The 21,077-nt window shown below is 38.4% G+C and overlaps 1 protein-coding gene across 6 annotated transcripts in view; it reads left to right on the top strand.

Moving 5' to 3' along the window:
• The window catches only part of CDK13 (cyclin dependent kinase 13), a 54,410-nt gene extending 47,503 nt beyond the window's left edge, over window positions 1–6,907 (top strand). For 3 of the 6 annotated variants that reach the window (XM_041400357.1, XM_041400358.1, XM_041400359.1), the window contains 2 exons: window positions 137–703; window positions 1,836–6,907. In XM_041400357.1, coding sequence (XP_041256291.1) covers window positions 137–703; window positions 1,836–2,692 — 1,424 coding nt within the window. In that variant the 3' untranslated portion in view covers window positions 2,693–6,907. The remainder of the gene's footprint in view (window positions 1–136; window positions 704–1,835) is intronic. The other 3 variants (XM_041400362.1, XM_041400363.1, XM_041400361.1) reach the window with 2 other exon arrangements.
• The last annotated feature ends 14,170 nt before the right edge of the window (window positions 6,908–21,077 follow it).

Raw genomic sequence — 21,077 nt, forward strand, 5'->3', positions numbered from 1 at the left:
GTAGAAGGATACCATTTCTGTGTTGTCCAAACCCATGCTTTGCCAGTCATGTCAGCCATGCTAGATTAGTCTTCTTTTGAGTTTCTGAAATATGCCAGTTCTAAATAATACTTAAAAACACCTTTTTTGTCTTTAGCAAAAACAAGCACTGGACAGCAGTTAAACCAGAATGAAGTGGCAATCCTGCTAAACCTGCTACAGTCTAAAACAAGTGTTAGTTTGGCACAGTTTGCCCAAGTATTGAATATTAAGGTAAACCCAGAGACTCAACAGCAACTAAATAAAATAAATCTTCCTGCTGGAATTTTGTCAGCAGGTGAAAAACAGTCAGAACAGCAGCAGCAGCAGCAACCACCGCCGCCTCCACTACCACCTCCAGAGCAGGAGCCTCTAAAACAGCCGATGGTCACGCAACCCCCTGTGCCACCTGCTCAGCTGGGTCAGCCTAAAGTGGAGACTGATGCTGCCCAGGCAGCTGTGCAGAGTGCATTTGCTGTTCTGTTTTCTCAGTTAATAAAGGCTCAGCAAACAAAACAAAAAGATTTTGTGTTGGAGGAGAAGGAAAATGGATCAGGAAATGAAATGTCGTTACAACTCAGGCAGCCTCCAGAGCCCGCCACTCCTGTGTCTGTCAGCCGGGACGACGTGGAATCTCCAGCACCTGGCTACCCACATGTGATCAAGTCGTTATATATGTCTGCAGGTACTGAAGACCTTTATTGCTAACCAGCAAATAGCTGGAGCACTGGAGATGTAATAGTTTGGGAGTAGAGAATTAACATGTTTGCCATATGAATGTCTGTGAGTATAGGAGATTAAATTGATTTGGTCACATTTTAGGTCTGAATCAGAGAATTTGTCTCTTAGTCTAACAGGTGCCATGCAGACAGAGCAAGCTATAGCTAACCTAAGAGGTGCACAGGTATTAGTGATGAAACACTGATCATTATTGTGGGGGTTGGGGTTTTCTTAGTGGTGAGTGTGGTGGTGAAGACAGTCTTTTCTAGCAGATGCATAGATGTAATTTGCCAGTTTTTACTGTGTGTTTAGATAAAGCTTATTTTGGTGAGACAGTATTTTATTTTGGGTTCTAATGCTGACTAGAGCAGTTCCTTAGTGTCAAATTCAGTGGTTACCCTTAACTGTCACAAACACATGGCTAAAGGTTTCCACTGAGGTACATTAGTGGCTGCTGTACTTTTCTCACAGTTTAGAGCTCTGTTTGTATTTTTGGCTTGCAAATTCAGGATTATTATTGTGGTTATTCTCACAGTTTAGAACTCAGTTCATATTTTTGACTTGCAAAGGCAGGTTATTATATATTGTTTTGTGTTGTTTGCAGCTGTTGAAAGAAATATTCTGAAGTGCTTTGGGGCTGTTCTTGGAGGGTTTTGGGGGCTTTTTGAAAGGTGTGCTTTTTTGTTTGTGTTTATTTTAAACCTTGAGTTTTGCTGCTCTTTGATAGGGTGGCCCTGTGTCCTATGAGACTTCTGTCCTTATCTGTGAATCTTTTGTGATCCTTCTTTGAATTTTTAGTGTTTGTGTTGCTTGCCTTTTGTCCTGGTTGTTTGCTTTTGCTGCGGGTACTGTTTTTCTTTAACTGACTGCTTGGTAATCTTACTTTAAGGAGTAACCTGCATCATGCTCCTGAGGCAAATGAGCTGTTGTCAAATTTTGTCCAAAATACTAAATATAATTACTGACAAATTTAACTAATAAATTCATTAGAATTGAAGTTAACAAACCTCTGTGTTTTTCCAGGAAGGAGTCTTTTTCTTTCTGGTCCTGTTATTTGTACACTTTTATTCCAGAGCTTTTTTTTTTCATCTTCTTAGGTCAAGAGGATTTGGTAAGGCAGTCTGAGATGAGGCATCTGAACCGAACACCTGAGCCGGAGCGCCCTCGGATCTTGCCTCCAGACCAGCGTCCTCCTGAGCCACCAGAGCCTCCACCGCTCACTGATGAAGACCTTGATTATCGGACAGAGAATCAGCATTTGTCTACAAGTAACTCTTCAGGAGCAGATCCTCATGCAGGAGTGAAAGCAGCTCTTCTGCAGCTGCTGGCTCAGCATCAAGCTCAGGCGACAACGGAGGAGCCAGTACAAACCAGTGTGGATTATCAGGCTAGAGACTCCTATGTAACAGGCCCAGACTACAAGGATAACTTTGGATCATCGTCCTTTTCATCTGCCTGTTACAGCACTAGCGATGGAATAGGAAGCGGATCATCAGGACTATTAGAAAGGAGGAGTTTCCTTGGAAACTCAGATATTCAGTCTTTGGATAACTACAGTACTGCTTCATCTCACTCTGGTGCTGCCCCTCCTCCATCAGCCTTTCCAGAATCCTTTCCCAGCTCAGTAACTGGTTATGGAGACATTTACCTCAATGCTGGCCCCATGCTGTTCAGTGGAGATAAAGACCATAGGTTTGAATACAGCCACGGCCCAATCCCAGTTTTGGGGAGCAGCAGTGATGCTTCCACAGGGCCAGAGAGTGCACACTCTTTGCCCACAAAGATGCACAACTATAGCTATGGAAGTAATTTACAGGAAAATCCCACTGGCATCAGCCACATGCATGGACAGACTTGGACTTCTCCTGCCCAAGGACCTGGCTATTCCCAAGGATACAGGGGACACATTAGCACCTCTGCAGTGAGAGGGCGAGGCAGAGGATTACCATATTGAGTATCTGTTTTTCCTCAGGCACATCATTTGTATCTGGAAAAACTTCTCTTTCTCCCCTAGCTGCAATTTAAAGCAGCAATTCAACAGACTTGAATAATGTTCATTCAACAGCTTTATTTTTATGTGGAAAAGGGTCTTGCATACAGTAGAAAAAAATTTAAAAATGCTTACAACTCATGCTGTCTAAAAACTAGATGACTTGATTGTACATGTTCACAAACTCTAGTTCTGACTTTTATTTTATTTTGTATTTTGGCAGTTTTAAGTGGATGCTAAATTTAGGGACATCAGCTTTTTATGGCACTCTTTCAGATCTTCTGAACTATGCACATTTGTGCTTTTTTTGTAAGTTTGGACCAACTTTTATGTAAAAAGAATGAAATTTTACAACAATCAAAGCAGGGCACTGATTTATTTGGTATTTTTCTTTTTACAGAACTACTTTTAGTCAAAGGTCACTGTCAGTCTTTGCACTGCTTTCAGTGTTATTGTGGAAGGTGTACTTCGTGCTCATTTCAGATAATAAAACACAACCTTTCTCTTGATGCAAAATTTTATAAATATTTGGTCAACTTTTTTTTCAAGAGAAAAAAAAGGGTGTTCTGGTAAAATGTTCTCTCCATCTCCCACGCTTGTTTATATAAAAACTGTTTTACTTGAATGGTAAGTGCCTTAACATGTAAGCTTAAGGTCTGCAAAAATTTGGAAGTACTTCATAGGTCGCTATGAACATAATGCCTAAACCTAGGTAATTAAAAAGAGAATTCAGATAATAATAAGATACTCAAGCAGGTCATAATCTTGTGGTGTTTACTTCACATGGGCCAGTTACTTAGAGACCTGATTTTACCTAGATAAAATTGTAATTTCCAAATTGAACTTAATGAGAAACATTGAAAGTGAGGAGAAGAATGAAGAGTGTAGTTTTTCCTCAGCTCCCTGTTGGAGTTGTATTAAGTGTTTTAGTTCCTCTGCCAAATGAACTATACCTTATATGTCCTTACCAAGTGATTAAATAGTTTTTTTCTCTTAAATGTCAAGAGCAGTACTTTCTTTACTTTGTGTGAAAAGCTGACACTGTTTGTCTTTACCCCAAGTACTGCATTGTAGGAAGTAACCAAAGGAAAAATGACCAGTACTTAAAGCAATGGCAAAATGTTGGACACTAGTTGTAATTTGCTGTAAACTTGTGATTGTGCCAATTAATTGATTTTATATCTGCTATCCACAGAACATTTTAATATTGGAATTGAGTGTCTCGGAACAACTAGGATTATTATAGTTAAAACTCTTTACCAAGAGCCACTCATCATACTAATTACAACTTCCAGCATGTTTTTTTTGTTGTTTCCTCTGACAACAAGTAGTCTCTCCTGCAGAGAGGAGGTATGGTTATGTTTTGCCTGTACATAAAAGGATGTCTTGAAGGCCATATTGGAAACAATTTTCCAACTGATTATCCAGTTGACAAATCGGTACCTTATGTAACTGAGTGTTTAAGAACTACTTTTTGAAAAGTAAAATTTTTACTTACACTATTATAAATGTCTTGTCAATGACTTTTTGGATTTTCAGAATAGAAGCCAAAGCTGTTGGTGTTTAGTTTTGACTGAAAATCCTGACTCATATATGGCTAATTCCCACACTGCAGAGCATGGAGAAACTCCCTTCGCTAACTCTGTGTAGTGTTTGAGGATCTGGCAGATGAGGAATGGAGAGAATCCTGCTGCTTACACTGTCCCCAAGTCTGGCAGTTGCCTTCACTAGACACAGTAGAAAATCCTGCCATCTGAAAATAAAAGTGGCCAGGTCAGAAACAAATACATACAGCCTGAATAGCCTTTGCTTAAGAAAGGCAAAAGCTTCATGGGAATGACAGTGCACGGAACCATTTTTTTTCCTTGAGTAAAGACATCCCCATAGCATTTTTCTGCTAGTAAAATTTTAAAGACAAAAACCATTAGTCTTATTTAGATACTGACAGTGAGCTAAGGCTCTTTGTTTACTAATCTTTAAAAACACCAGACCCACAAATATACACACAGATTGCTTGTTTTGGGTATTTTTTTTCCTAGAATCAAGCTTTCAAAGCTTATGTGCACTTAGTTTCGCTAAAGATGTGCAGTCTGAGCTTACCCACCTGCACTTGAAATGTAACTGCAGGCAGTATTTGGCTAAAAACACAGGTAAGTTCAAATGGAAAACAGATCTCAGAGAACTAAATTAATTGACTTCCAGTACAAAAATACAAGGAAGAAGTTGTGTCTCCTACCTTCCCTTTTGGACATAAATTTTCAAGTCATTTAGTTAGCTTCATTCAATGTAGAGAAGTTGGTCCCCTCTGCATCTGTAGATGAGTGTGCAGTTTGTTTATGGGCTGGCAGTACTTCCAGACATTGTTCTACCAAAATGGATCTGTCTTTGGCCATAAAAAAAAAAAAAAAAAAAAAAATCCAACAGCCCCAGCACAAGTAATCCTGACTGTGAGGAGAGAGGAGGTACAAAAAGCTTCCAGATGAATCAGAAACAAAACTCTGGCATACTGTAGCAGATGAATACTGTACAATGACATTTCCCCAGCTTAAGGATTACTAGCCTGTGACTTTGAACACTATATTTGCCTGGTACAACAGTGTTGGGATAATTTAGAGAAAGTTCATGTATTTCTATATGTGATAACTCTAAAAAGATTGTCTTCTCTGCAATCCAGGGAATCTTCTTGGCTCTTCTGCTGACACCTTTCCTCCTGGGCTGGTGCAGGTGTGGAGCTCTGCCCTTGAGGATGTGGCAGGAGGATTGGTGCCTGCAGCCACTCTCCCCTGGCCTGGAACTGTGTCTGTGCAGGTTAGCAGCTAGGGAACTGCCTGGATTTAAGGACAGTGGGTCCACATTCATTCATACCAGACCTGTGTATTACCTGTCAACACTTCTTTTGAATTAAATCACATGATGAGGTGCTTATGGCAGCGTTTTACCCTTATGCGTGAACTCCACTCAGCAAAGCCTGTACTAGTCTGGCATTTTACATCATGTGGCTCTTGCATTTTTGATGCAGTAGTAGACATTCTGAAAACAGTGTTATTTTTCTGTGGAGTCGTGGCTTTTATTACTTCCTCCCTCATTCCTTTGGGTTTATGTTTTCTGTGCTGCAATTCCAAAGTGAGCTATTGAGACCTGGATACTACTTTGAAAAGTAAGTGTTGCGTGTTTGCATTTCTAAATAAACGTAGTGAAATACTGTAATAATGGATATCAAATAGCAAGTACTTCATTATTTATATTAAGTCTTTAGCCATACCAAGAGGAAAGTGAACATGACTGAACTGCTTATGACCATGGCTTAAAACACTTGAGACTATTATTATGCTTAAATTCAGCCAAAGGAAAAGGAAACCACTTTTATGGATCTCTACTTGTCATTATCCTGAACAAAATGAGCAGTGCTAGGGAAGAGGTATAAAAATACATGTATCCTTAAATGCTATTTTAGTTTCTTGGAAAAATAATTTTAAAATGGCAAACCTCTATATTTTCTCATGTTTCCATAAAATGTGGTCTCTCTTAAATTTTCTTCATCCCACAGTAGTGTCAGGTGCTTTCTAGAAGCAGAGGCACTAAGTGCCACGTTTAAGTTCTTACGGTTTTGAGTGCTCTTTTGCTTTCAGTTTTGGTGAAGTTTACAGTCGGATGAGTTTAGTAGATAATTGTGTGGTAAAAACTGAAGTACTGAAGTAACATGGGATACCTCTTGTCTGCAGGCAAATTAGGTCTTGGACCATGAATTCTGTTTCTGAGAGAGAAAAATGTCAGACGTACTACTTGCATTCTTCTTCTCATTAATAAACCATGCAAGTGTTTTACATACAACATTTCTCCAGTCTGTTCTGTTATAGTGTTTTTTACATGAGGAAATTTTGGCTATTACCCTTCTTGAAAGTTTTGGGATGTTCTGTGTTTGCAGAGTGTGTCATGAAATTAAGGAATCACCAGAAAATTTATTTGAATTCTATATTTAAAAATAAAATTACCTTGGGTTGACTTAAAATGAAATTAACTTGCCTATCAGGGTGAAGAAACTTTATTGCAGGAGTTATTTCGAGACAACTTAATTTAAAATAAATTGTTACGCTTCAGCTTGCTTACTCTTTGTTATTTTAAGCCATTTGTATATAAAATGTATTGTGCAGCCTGTAAATAAAATACATGAAAATTGAAGTTTTTCCTTGATTTCCCTCTCTGCTTGTCAAATGGCATTTCAAAAGAACATTGGGTTAAACTGAGAATTTTCAGTGTATTGAAATTCTGCAAGTTACTAATAAGACCCATGTACTGCTCCAGTCCTGTTTCAAAGGAGCCCTGCAGGGACTGGCACTGTGAGCCTTTGCTGGCAGCGTGGATGATGTGGGAGCAAAGGTGCAGCACAGCATCCCTTCAAGCACTGATGGTGCCCCAAGAGCAGGCAGAGTGCTGGGACGTGGGTGTGGGACAGGGGCTTTGGCAGTGCTCAGAAGCTGCTGCTTCAGCACCTGTCAGCTGCTCAGGATCGTGGGCGATAGACAACACGACATTTTTTCTTTGCAGTGTCCAAGCAGAGGTGCAGTTAATATTCCCCACTGCTGTCTCTTTTAAAAGAATGCTGTGCATGTCAGAAGCAATGGGAAATCAAACCCAAAGAGCCTGGTATTTTCGGTGTCTAGTGAGACACTGTGAACTGAGCCTGGCTGAAGCAACTGTGCTTTGAATACCTGAGGCTTTTCTTGCTTTTTTTCCTACTGTATTAGTTATCTAATGAAACCTTTTGAATATTTCGATAAATGTTATACCTCCATCCAAAAATATGGCACTTGCTGTTATCTTCAGTTCTCTTAAACTTGAGGCTGGGCAGAGTGCTGCTTCATCACTTGTCATTGATAAGGTCAATAGATAAGCAGTGAAAACGCAGTTGGAAGTTACAGGGGCCAGCAGCACTTACGTAGGTGTCATTTGACATTAGGCTGACAAGATGTGCAGCTGCAGCCCAAAACACCTCACTCTGGAAACCGTATTTTGGTGATAGCTACAGTTAAAGCCTGACCTTCAGTTCTGGCGACAAGCTCAGACTGTATTTCACAGGGTGTTGACTTGCGTGTAGCAGATCTGGCAGTTGTGTGTAACCAATTCTAGTTGTCTGCTCAATTTTTCTCATGAATGCTGCTATTGCAACTCATTACAAAGTTGTGACAAAGTTGGCTCTGGTTTATGTTGGAGCATGAACCTGAAATGGTTTGAGAATGGTACGGCATCTCTGTCATTGAGCTCTTACTGCCAGATGGGTAGCCAGCTGTGCAATAAGGGACCAGTAATAATTCCAGTGGGATATGCATGTCAGTCGATATCCTCAGCTGCAAGTAAAATAGCATCAAATGAAAGAGGAGATACACAAGTAACTGCAGAACAGCCTGTATCAACACAGATTAAGGAATGGGTCTATGAAATTGGTGGCAAGAGAGGAAACCAGTCCTCTTGTCAACACCATGAATTATTGCCTGCTAGCTTTGAAGAACAATGCAGTTTTGCAGAAATTTCTTTTAAATTACCTGAACCATGATTAGGTTGCTTCTATTTTTAAGGAATGCCTATGAAACCTGACAGGCCATCTGGATGAATAGGACTAGAGCTACCAAACTCCCCCACCATGTGGAAGAAAATGAAAGTTGGAGCACTTTGCAGTTGCAGTGAACATGGGCAGAGAACTTCATTTGACAAATAGGGTAACTGTTGCTTTTCCCAGTCAACTGCATTCACTTTGATGGAGCTTGAGGGTTTTGCTTTTAAAGTTGTTTACTTGTTATGGCTGCTTGTTTTTGGCTTTTTTTATTACCTATGGAGAGAAGGCACAGTCAGAAGAGCTTTGAGCATTATGGTAATGTTTTCTTTTTCTTAATTATAGCAGCCCTCGCCAATAGGCAATACTTGGATCACTTCACACAGCACGGCTTCAATTTTTCTTCAGCAGTTCCTCTGGGGGCACTGTGGGCGTACTATTGATATGGCAAATTCTCATAATATGGTTAATATACCTTTAATAGGACTTGCGTAGAGGCTTTGTGAAATTTTTTTTTTCATTATTAGGAAATACATTGTAGAGGAGACATAGCTGGTTGGAAAGGGGAATACTCGAGGGTAAGTGTTACAGAAACCAGCCTCGTTCTTGCAAGCAGATCTAACAGCTGTGTGCTGCCCTTAAGGTAACTTGGGGGAATGAGTGGCTAGTATTTGACTTGTGCAGATGTCTCTCTGCTGCACTCCCTCGTGCATGCTAGCCTGTGGCATTAATTGCTGGAGGACATAGCTGGAAGCAAGTGTTTAATGCACAGCAATGTTTAACACAGGTGCCTTTTTTGTTTCCTCCTGTAAGTTATTTTCAGACCTGTTTTACAGATGTGTAAAGCATGTGAGCAGGTTCCATCCTGGGGAACAACACACTCTCTACAGCCTTTTGAGAATCTTGGTTTTGCCCATGTGGCCGTGGCCAGGAAGCACTGATGTCTGCTTGCCCTGCCGTTGGGAGCTTCTCTGAGCATCAATGCTCTAAGAGCTGCCAGTGTCACTTTCTCTCCTTGCTCTGTTTCCAGGTCACCCTGAGAAAGGAATGGGCTGCACAGAGAACTGAACAGAAGCCTGACTTGAGGAGGTGATTTTCCCTGAACAAGGAGAGCTCATTACTTATTTATTTTCATTCTCCTTCATCCTTACCAACTGCAAAAAGGATCTACAGGAATGGTTTCAAAGTAAGACCTGGTTTGGTGGTGTTTTTTTTGTTTTTGTTTGGTTTTTTAAATTTTCTGGTTTTCTTTACTGGTATTGCCCTTCAGAGAGCGTTTGGATGTCAGAAACTGCCTGCAAATCAATGTAGGATGAGAAACTAGGACTTCGGCTTTGCAGCTAACCCAGCATCAAAAAATACATGGAAGTTACAGAAGAGGAGCAGGCCATTCCCAGCATTCCTACACTAGAGCTAAAATTAAAACACATCCCCACACTGGAAAACAAAGGATGATGTGCATGGCAGACAAAAACAGCAGCCAAAGTTATCCACATGCAGTCCTGTAACCTTTCCTGTCCCACAAATACTCTTGAAAACTCATGTCATCCCTGGCCTGGAATCCTTGCCCTCAGGACAAGGAAGGCAGTGGACCTTCTGACTGCACAGTCACTTTCCTGCTTTCTTTGCAGAACAAAGATTAATTGTGAGCATTTTTAAATCCCATTTTTTCTAAAAATTGTTTGTGATGGTGAGGGGGTAGAGAATGGACTGAGAACTATGAAATGAACAGGAATCTATTAATGCTGTATATGAGAAGAGGAGTAGTAAATAATAGTTCAAAACTTACCTGCAGATGGTTTGGCAATTCCACATCAGGAAAGTATTACTCTAAACCTGGCAGATTTTAGAAGCTATATACATTTTTCTCCCCAGACTGCTTCTTGTTATGGATTACAGATCCTGCTGTGAGACTTCCAAGCAAGCACATATGGTTAAACAAGACAGTGAAACAAGACATGCAGGTAATAGTAATAATTTTTATTTGCAAACCGTACTTGCCATGACAATGCTGCCTTTTGGGGATAATGATAAAACAGCCAACAAATTCAAGAGAACTTTCAGACCTGTTCTGTCAGAAATGTAACCCTATTTCAGCTTTTAGCATCAGGTGAATTGGAGATGACCTCCTCTTTCAACTGATCTCCTGGGAAGCTCCAGTTCAGTTTGGGTTTGGATATTTCTTGCTAGTCTCAACTGTTAGAATGCAAATTGTTTCTTCATATTCAGGGAAACATTCTGCATACTTTATTTAAGTGCCTGTCATTTGTTGCTACCCTGAAACCTCTTCCATTGTTTTTTTTGTTGGTTTTTTTTTTTTTTTTTTGGTTTTTTTTTTTGTTTTTCATTCCTTAGTCCTGTATTAAGATTTCAGCATTATGGAGCTTTTGTATTGTAAAAACTATTACACAATGCCCTTCGTTATGGGAAGCAGTAAACCAAAGCACTGAATAAATATTTCCATCAAATTGTATTGGATTGTTTGAGATGCACTCCTAATATGAGGCTTCTTCCTGTCTTGACTAAAGTACATTTCTGTCTAAATATGTAATCCATATGACATATTTGTGGTGGCAAGAGCAGAAGGGGAGTAAGGAGCATTCAACAGAACTAAATATGGCCACTGCGGTCCATAATATAATAAGGAAGCAGGTAGTTTAAATTTAGGTGAAATTATCAATTTTCTACAAAGAATCTGGAAGAAAAATGCTATGAGAATGAGAGGGATCAGTTATATTGAGTAAATAAATCCAAAAATGTTTAAAACCTTCTTCTGACAACATAAGAGGCTGCAGCTAAAAGGAAGAAGTCAGGATTCAAATGCAGAATAGAAAGAACATCAAATACAGATTCTTCACTGATACTCAATATGAGGGAATCTATGTATAGTGTTTTAAGTGTGATGGATATTTAAAACAGCTCCTGCTATAGGAAAGAGTGATAGCTGACCAAGTTTCTACACAATGCAGAGACAACAGCTTGACAAGACAATATCAACATGAAAAAAACAAAAGCACTTGCTTTGCTGTGCAGTGTTTAACAGGACACGGGCTCCACCCTTTCCAAGAAACCACCATTTGCTTGGGTCATGCCTTGACAAGTCATGTAACTCGGCTGAAGGATTTCGCAGGACAGGAGAGAGAACACATCCACAGCAGCATTATTAAATTCATCAGCACATAACCAGACCCAACAAATGGAATTAGATTTCTTATTGGTAGGATGCTCCAAAGTGCACAGGGGAAGCCGGCAGCTCCTACTGTTCTTCAGAGCAGTTCTAAAACTGTGCCTAAATGGGAAGGCAAAAGCTGCCCCAAGTTGTCATTAAGCACTGTGTAGGTAGCCATAAAAAGCTAGAAATCAGGTTTGTAACACTTATACATCCTGTGTTTTGCAAAACATCATCTACATCATGTGAAGTATTACATATTGCTGGAATAGAAATTCAGCATTTGCACAGCTTGACCACTACCAGAAACGCATTAACATTTTTAGACTTTATTTTCTGTAGCTTTGAAAAAATAAAATGCATGAAAAGTCTTATAATTATGGTGACAGTTCTATGCTTTAGCAAGTGATGATGTCACTTAAAGCTCCTGTCCAAAAAGAGTCCCCAACCAAAAAACCTTTCACAACCTGAAGCTTCAACTCTGGAAATCAATTTGTGGATTATTTTTCTGTTCTGAAGCATGGAAAGTTTATTACAATACATTTTATAATACTGTCACAATTGGCTTTCTGACTCAGTCTGAAAAGCTGAACCTCAGGAGACTGAGAGAGCAGGTGCTGCATCACATTAAGCATCAATCAGTTATGAAGATACTGGTCATTAAAAAAAAAAAAAAAAAGGGTCTTGTTAAATTAATGCCTAGTAAGCTAAAGACTGGTTTGCTCCATGATAATTGCTTGAGAATCTTCCAGTGGAAGGGGCTATGCTTCTGATTACCGCATAAATAATTTCCATATGCAGTGAAATTCAATAGAGTAAATATTCCTTTTCTAAGGAGATTGTGACCTCCATTGCTATGGTATTGTGAATGAAAATTAAAACTATTATCTGAGGTTGCAATTGTTCCTGCTGTCGTTGCAGATTTTAGTTCAGACTAAGCAGGAAAACCAGAACCCCTGTTAACTTCAGCAGGGATTTCCATTTAATTCTCCAATGTCAGAATTTCCCTTTTAAATAACGTTGGGGGTTTTTAATAAAACCACCTTCCATTAAAAAAATTATGTATAATTTGGTATACATATTTTGGCCATGGAAGACTCTCTCCTGGAGAGCTGTGAAGCACATAAGCATGCAGGTTATCAAAGAAATAATGGAAATTCTCATCTATTCAAAGTCCTTGAATGCTTATTCTTTTGTTAAGAGCAATGTTTCTGAGTCTATATTTATTCTCTACAGTAGATTTGAAAGGTGCTTGAGGAAATTAAGGAGTTCTTTCCAGAGGTCTATCAGAATTTAAAACATTTAATGAACAGTTATAGCAGAGAGTGAGAGAGATTCTCACAGAATTAAACAGCTATCACATCTCTTTACCATGTGTTGGAAAGCATGGCTGATTTTCTACAGGCATCTCTCCTCCCAGGAAGACAATACATTTGAAACTTGATCTGAAAATGTTATTGATTTGGGAATGCAATAGGAAGGGCAGAAAACACCAGGTTCTCTTCTGCCACTAAACAATAAGTCTTAATCAAGACATCTCCTCTTGCTATTCATTCCTTTTCCCATATGCAAAATGTTGGACTAATAGTGTTATCCCCTCTGAAGACTGATTTGATGCTTAATGAAATAAAAATAATGTGTTGGTTTAACTTTATATTAAAAGCAATGTTTACATCTGTAAGGTGAATTTCTGTTTAGGAGGATATAGGGATTAAAGCTCTTTCTACAACTGTGAATCACTGTTCTCCTATTTGCTCAGATCTTCCACACTTGCCTGTCTGGAGTAACAGAGCAGCGAAGTAATTAAAAGATGAGCCCTGATTTCTAAATCACATATAAAGAGGTTGTTTGTACCTCCAAAGAGAAGCACAAGACATGGAGAGACTTCCACTAAAATACCAGACTTTGCCTAGAAAACTTTTTTTTTTTTTTTTTTTTTTAATGACAGCAACTCTAGTTTAATGGTTTTCTTACAATAAGCTTACTGTACTTCACAATTTCCTTTACACACCTTAGGTATATAAAAGTTTTGTCCACTTTTTATATGAAAAATAAATTTGGTTTGATACTATTTTCAGACCGAATGAGTTGTATTATTAACTTCAAAGTTTAACAAAACTCATAGCCAGAAGGTTAATGAAATATGTATGAGCCCCCGCAGTTCATCTGCCTTTTTAGTGGATAAAGGCATGGAGGGCTGGTGGCTGAAAGTGATCTGCTCTGGAACTCCCTCTGGGATTCTTTCTATTCTTATGAATTCAAAATAAGGATGAAGTGACAGCAACCAGATGTCTGTGTTTACATGACTCCAGAACAGACCTCTCCGGAGAGGGGAGGGAAATTCCAAGAAAAAGCTGTGAATTGTTTTAACTCTTTCTGCCTGACATACCACAAAGGCAAATCTTTAAATATTAAGTGTCCTTGTTGTGGTTTAAACAAAACTAGTGGTTTTACGTGGGAGTTGCCAGGTGAGGTTCAGACATTACATTGTGCAGGATTTCACAGGATATAATTCTTTCTACCACCAGCTGATGGTCAGTGAGATCTGGGTTTTGACTAAAATCTATGTAGCATTTCTTAGTAAAAAGTGTATTTCACTTACTGCTTTAGTTTATGGATACAGAAAAGGTCTGTATCCCATACCTCTTCACAATGAGAATCATCCAAGTTATTAATTTCATGCACTCTTTGGGACTCAATATGTATAGATACTACTTGGAACTTTAAAATCTATTTTTCTTTACCATTTTGAAAGATCCTTAAAACTTGCAACTAGTAAAAAGAAATAATAATAATAAACAAAAATTCAACAGGACCTCAGGACAAAAATAATGAAGCAGGAGTGAAAACTGCAGGCACAAAAAGTAGCAGACATGTTACAGATTGGAGTACCTTTGTAAAATGCTTTGCAACTGATGTTGCTACAACAACATTATTATAAAAAAGATGGTCACAGGCAGCTCCCGTTCTAAGACTCACTGTTGGAAAAGCTCACTGGAATTAACTTTCTTGTTCCAGCCATCAGCAAACTTAGTTTGAAACACATTTTAAACTATTCAGTCTTAATCTGTATGATTTGAAAACACTTAATTTGCTTTGTCAGAACTAGGGGAACAGTGATAGTTCAGAATTGAAAAATCTCCTTGTGATACTCATAGCTCTGAATCATAAATTAAATGTTTATTTTATAATAAATCAATACATTAAGAATAAAAATTATGCATGGCTTAAGTCATAAAAAAATGGAAGTCTTTTAAGAGAGTTCAACTGAATCTGGTTCAATTGAAGTGTCCGCCACAGAAAGAATATTGGGAATTACTTGTTGAAAGTGACTCCAGAGAAAATGCAGGCCACAATGTTGTGAAGCCTGTGAAGAAACAGAGTGAGGGAATGAATGCAGGTCTTACCTTTCTTCAGCCTTCTTCCCTTTTGTGTCCCTCATGGGGACACTTTTAACATGTTCTGGACTCTTGCCCATGTTCTGTGCTGATGCATTGTAGTATTACAAATGACTGAGAATGATTCGTGCAAGTGGTGTGATTTTGAAGACCCTTTCACCGCATTGTCTCCACATCTGGAAGTGCTGGAGGGGCACGTCGGCTGAACTGATAATCCTTGCCAGGCCTGAGACTGGATTATTTATTTTGGGATGCTTACCTAGAAATAGACTAGTTGCTGTTAAAGCCATATGCTTTGACTGGATGTGTTTCTGCTGTTTTTCTCTGACATATTAATACAGTTAGAATGACACCAGAACCTTGCTTTTTCCTTCTGCTCATTGAAAGGTTTCAAGACTGAAAGCAGTTGCTCTGTAGCAGATCTTCAGGCTGGTCAAAAGGGTCTAAGTAGAAATTAGCACTAAAGTAACTAGTGCTGGACTGAAGTTGAACTATCTTTTCAAACTGGTAGTAAGCGATTAAGTATATTGAATAGGAGAGGTCCCTAGGCAGACAACATTTTTATTTCTGCTGTCCACCAAACTCACTTCTCTCAAAAATGCATATCTGCTTTCTTGTCATTCATGGACTTAAAAACAGTAATATATCCTGTGGCTGCTGGAGCAAGAATACCTGATTTTATGCTTTCATGGGGTAGTTTTCCTCCATACAACTTGGTGTACTATCAATGAGGCTATCCTTAGTGAAAATATAAGTATTTAAGAGATGATTGTGTTGGGAATCTACCAGAAAGAACTGGGATCAATGCAACACTTTCCCGTACCTTTTCTTCTTACACACTTTTTCTGTTGTCTTTTTAGTGTGACTTTACCTGTTTATTATTGCTAAATTTGCAATGTTTAACACAGATTTGAACACCATTTGTCTGCATGTTCAGTAGTGGCTTTTTTTAAATCTGAAGGGTGGTCACTATGGCAAGGTCATGCCTGTGTTGTACAGTTCTCACTGCACATCTGACAACAAAGTCCACCACTCAACCAATGCAGGCTCATTCAGATGAGTCAGAAGGGATCTGTGTGACTTTATTTGTTGCCATAATTCTGTCATCTCCAGCAACGTAAATAGGACCTGTAGGGGTTGAATGTGCTGGGTGGTTGAATGACACCGATTCCATCAAACCCTCCAGCAGAGCCCTGAAGGGTGGAGTGAGCCTATTCCAATGGAAAGGGTAGGGAAGGTATGCTTATTTCCATGGAAAACCAAGGCAGAGGAGCCTTAACTTATGGCTGTTGTATGGACAATATTGAAAAAAAACCCAATGGGGAGGGGGGGAAGGGGGGAGGCAGGGAAGAGACAATAGAAAACTCTCTGGAGAGGAAAAATTAGGGCAAACCTGCCTAAGTTATTTCTCTGGATAAAGCTCTGTGGGGTTGTGTGTGTTAAAACACTTTTGGTAGGTTCCTTTAAACTGTTTGTTTGAAATATGAAGTACACAAAGCTTTGTGGATATGTTTAATAATGTACTAGAATCTACTTTGCAAGCTGTAAGACCATAGAGATTGGTTAATGTGTACTGGGATGATCTAATAGCGGAAACTAAACTAGGCTGTTACCAGTAGCATATTTACAAAGTACATAGAGTAACTATTTCTTCCTCATGTCACAGCAGTCAGGATGACAGGCTACAGGACAGCCAGTGTATAAAACATGCAGCAATTGTGAGAGGAAATGAAATACTGTCAGAAAATGCAACCAGATGCCACAGGTACCTTGAAAACACAGATTCATAGGTTCTTTGCACAAGCCTTGCACGTGCTCAGTATTTTATTTTAGACACTATTTTAAGGACAGGAACGCTGCTGGTAGTGCAAGCTGTCTTCAGTTCCAACAGAGACACAATTTGGCAGCTCATTCATTTGCAAACAGTTATCACAGTTTCTTAACCTGTTGCCCATAGTGTGCAAACAGCTTTCCAACACGTGGAAAATAACAACCCAGTAATTTTCCTTACTGTAATTTAATTGCCTCCATGAATCAGGAGGCTATTAAAAATTTACTGACAAGGGAAAAACCTTAAGAAAGTGCAATGCCAAGTAATCAATAGATTCTCAGTGCCTTCTTATAGTTATTTACTCAAGTTGTACTCTTGGAACATTTGCACACGTTAATTCTACCTTTTATCTTTGCTAGCATCCCTGAGATTTTCAAATCCTGTTTTTTCTTAGCTAAAAAAAAAAAAAAGGCAAAGAAACTAAACTTCAAAGACAAGTGATGAAGACAGTCTCTTCTGCAAACTCAACTGTAGGAATAGTAACATTAACTTCCAACATGTGTTAAGGGAATATAGCTCAAAACCCTCTTTTACATTAACCTAAAAATCTTCCTAAAGCCACAGGAGGTGGTGGTTTGATTTAAGAATACTGCAATTGCTACTTACAATCCAGTTATTGATGATACTACTCCCAAGCTGGCAATCAGTGCTTTTTAAAGCTTATGTCAGCACTGTTACTTGTAATTTCTGCTGTGCAGTCATCCACAGAAGCTGTCAATTGATTTCTCTTCCCTTGTTTTAAGAGCAGCTCTGTGATGCTTGAAAAGAGAATCATTTGCCATCAGTGTGAAAGAAGTTTTGTTCTTCCCTTTACTGGTATACTAACAGTTCCATCAACATCATGTTCAGCAGTTTGAACTCATAGGAATTTCCTCATGCATACAGCAAGGATTTGAACCCATTGACTCTACAGTAACAGCTTTTAACTACCTTGAATACACAGACATTAGACTGTGGCAAAATACATATGGATACCAGGTTTAAGTGCAGTTTAATACAGCATCAAACAGCATGGTTACTGCTACAGAGAAGCAGAGTAATACATGCAGACTTTTGGTGCAGATTATAATAGCAGGACTGTCAGCAGCATTGAAAATTTCACTCTGGAACTGTACTGGTATGACCCCTTTTAGCTGCAGGAGTTACATTCTTATATACAAATGTTTACATGGCTAGTTCAGAACACTAATGTGCAACAGCCATAGACAAGTAAAAAATGGCAGTGGAATTCACCTGTGATTTTACTGCAGAAGATGCTGATGGAATTTAAAATCCAGGATGTGCACTAACCAACCCCCTGATGCAGTTGAACTCCATATAAAGCTGGTGAAGCAAAATGGATTACTATTTGTCTCAAAACAGCTCCTGCAATGGCTAAAGTCTAGGGGTAACCTCTAGGACAGGAAGGGTGGCCACACACCGAACATCTGCCCAGCTGTCTCTAGCCCAGGAGGCAAAGTTTTCTTAGTATTATCAAGGAAACAATGGGAATAAGATAAAGCCTTTTTTGCCAGATCTAAAATAGTTTAAAGGGAAGGCCTAGATTTGAGGTCTAACACTCAAGAGTTATTAATTTTGTAAAAGAAAATTCGGAAGTTCAGATTGAGAAATTATTGTTAAATTCTAAGTCAGTAAAACACACATTTAAGTGAAAATGGCAGAGAATGAAACTGAAACAGTTTGTGCCTTTTGAGACATATAAGAAGTTACTCTAAGCAAAAAAAAAGTGGTTGTGAATTAATGACTGAATGCTGAAACTGCGTTACTGTTGAGCATAAACACAAACTTGATTTCTTTCATTTCTTGTGCTGTAAAAAGTTGTTTGAACCATCTCAAATGACAAAAAAGTTTCTCCAGTTCCCTATGCCAATTGGTATGCAAGTTTCTGAAAGCTTGAGATATGAAAATCATTACATGATTCTTCACCCATCAGTGTAGGCAATTCTCCCTTTCCTCTGCCAGTTCCAAGATAGAAGGAAGGCAAGCACCAAGATTTGGGGAAAAGAGAACAGTCTTTACTCTTGAGAATTTTGGAAAATATTCTAAGAATGAGTTTAATTCATTGCAAGATAGTAATGTATAAAAGCCCATATTTGAATTCAGAGCAATTGCTAGGCAGAGGAATAAACTGCAGTGCTGGTAAAAAGCACTGATGGATAAATGGATGACCGAATTTTCAAACTGTAACATTAGATACTTACATATCCCAGTTGCATGAGCAAATCCTCTGACTTCAATGAGATTATTCAGAAGCACAGCTTGAAAACCTAACACACTATAAGAAATCTTTTCTTTAGAAGGAAGGTGAACAGGTACTTGTAGAATTTCCATATAATGTATTTTTCAAATGCTCCCCCCTTTGATTTCTACTGAAATAATTTATATAAAGTAATGAGCACATAAAGATGTCCTTAACAAGACAAGCAACCTGACCGCAAAAGTAGTTATCCATTCTGCTGACCAGACACATTTTACCTGGTACATGTTCCCAGCTTTGACATTAGGAAAATGCTACATCTCAATGCATTACTTCAAATTCTAAAGAGGAGCAGTTTAACATTAACTTTTAAAATCCCATTTTAAATTTTAATACGCTAAATTATTTAGCAACTTCAACTGAGTGCCACAGAAAAATGAATATTCCATATTATAAAGCTGGAATGAAAACCCAAGCCTGAAGTTTGAACTATTACAGTGCACATCCTGAGGTTAATACCCACCCACGTATTGCTGCATTACACAGGTTCTCAGCTGATTTAAGTTCTTGTTACTGTTAATGTAGTAGTGATGCAATTCAATTTTAAACACAGGAGCAAACAGCAACAAGTGAATTAAATTTTTGCTGGAAGAGTTAGTAATGAGTTACACTTTACAAAAACTGAAGAGAAAGTCAAATGGACTTGATAGACAAACACAAGGCAAACAAAACAGAATGGTAAAGTATGAACCCAAACTTCTGAAAAAGAAGCTAACTTACCTTCAAATCTATGAAACCTGTTGAAGAAAGAGCAATGCCCATATATTCAGTGTGTTCATTACAGAGGAATCCTTTCATTAAAAAGACATAAGCACTATTTTGTTTCACAGTCTCATGAAAAAATGATATATTTTGTGCTTTACATTTTATCATCACATGCTATTTCCAGAGTCATGCCGGTACTATGAAGTGGCTTCATTAAAAAATGAGGAGGTGATATATCCTCTCTCCATCAGATGTTTGCCAAATTGTAAAAAGAAAAAAAACGTGGTAAGGAGGCATGTTCTTAAGCTTCATAGATATCATGGCAAAAACGGCAAAGCTTAAATTGACTTTAAGAACATTACATTTATAGTTCTGAACACGTGTTCATGCATTTTACAGCTCTCTAACAATGACATATTTAAATTTTACTGTAATTACATAATTTCTCCCAGAAGCCAGAAAGGTGAATAATTTTCAAGTTTTTCGTGCTGATTCTTGACCAAATGACTGTAGCCTTTAGCAGTATGATGTACTTAAAACTGTTGAGTCATATCCTGAAGTGCACTGAAGCAGCAATTTAATAGACGGCATTGTGGAAGGTCTGCATGGATTAAATAGTGTTTCATAATTATTTCCTCAGTTCTCTTTCTGGAACATTTACTTTCACTGATGTCTGACACCTGGTTCCAGAAGTTAAGAATTATTACCAGAGGAGTCTGGCTTTGATACCTGGGTCAACTGCAATGCCAAAGTGGAAAAATTCATCTTTGCAATGTACAAGGGCAGCTCATACTGGGTACTGTGTAAGAAGTCCCACCTCTAACAATCTCTTTTCTCTCGGGAATCCCTTACCTTTCCTTTCTCCCTTCCAAATCCAGACTCTTATCACATCTAACTGAGAACACATAATGAATTCACTCTCTTAAATAAAATCATACTTGTTTCTCCAAGATCACCAAATATTTCAAAAAATAAATTGCATTTTAATTACATGGGAAACAGCAATGAAACAGGACACTTGAATAAGCACACTAAAACTTTTTTTTTTTTTTCCTGTGAGCTTAAAATCACCTGACAATGTTTAAAAACAAAAAAAAAAGAAAGAAAACTTTACACTTCAATTTTCACAGTGATGTTGAATAACTTATGTATAAATTCTACAACTTGTCAAGTCATCTCAGTTTAGCTGGTACCTATTACAGATTACAATACTGATAGCTGCCATTTAAGGCACCATTTTTGGATTCTGGGATAAAGATTTAATCGTTCTTGATATCCAGCAGGCATTATGTTCTCAGTTCTTGAGGCGGCCTTTTTGGATATAATACTAAAATAATAGTGTGAACTGGGGGAAGACACAAGTGACATACTTTAGACTGTGGTCCTAAGAGTACAAGAGACGCAGCACATTTGAACACATTAACCTCCCCTTACAGTCTGA

This window comes from Onychostruthus taczanowskii, unplaced genomic scaffold (genome assembly GCF_017590055.1).
Source record: "Onychostruthus taczanowskii isolate IOZ18803 unplaced genomic scaffold, ASM1759005v1 scaffold179, whole genome shotgun sequence".
NCBI lineage: Eukaryota > Metazoa > Chordata > Aves > Passeriformes > Passeridae > Onychostruthus > Onychostruthus taczanowskii.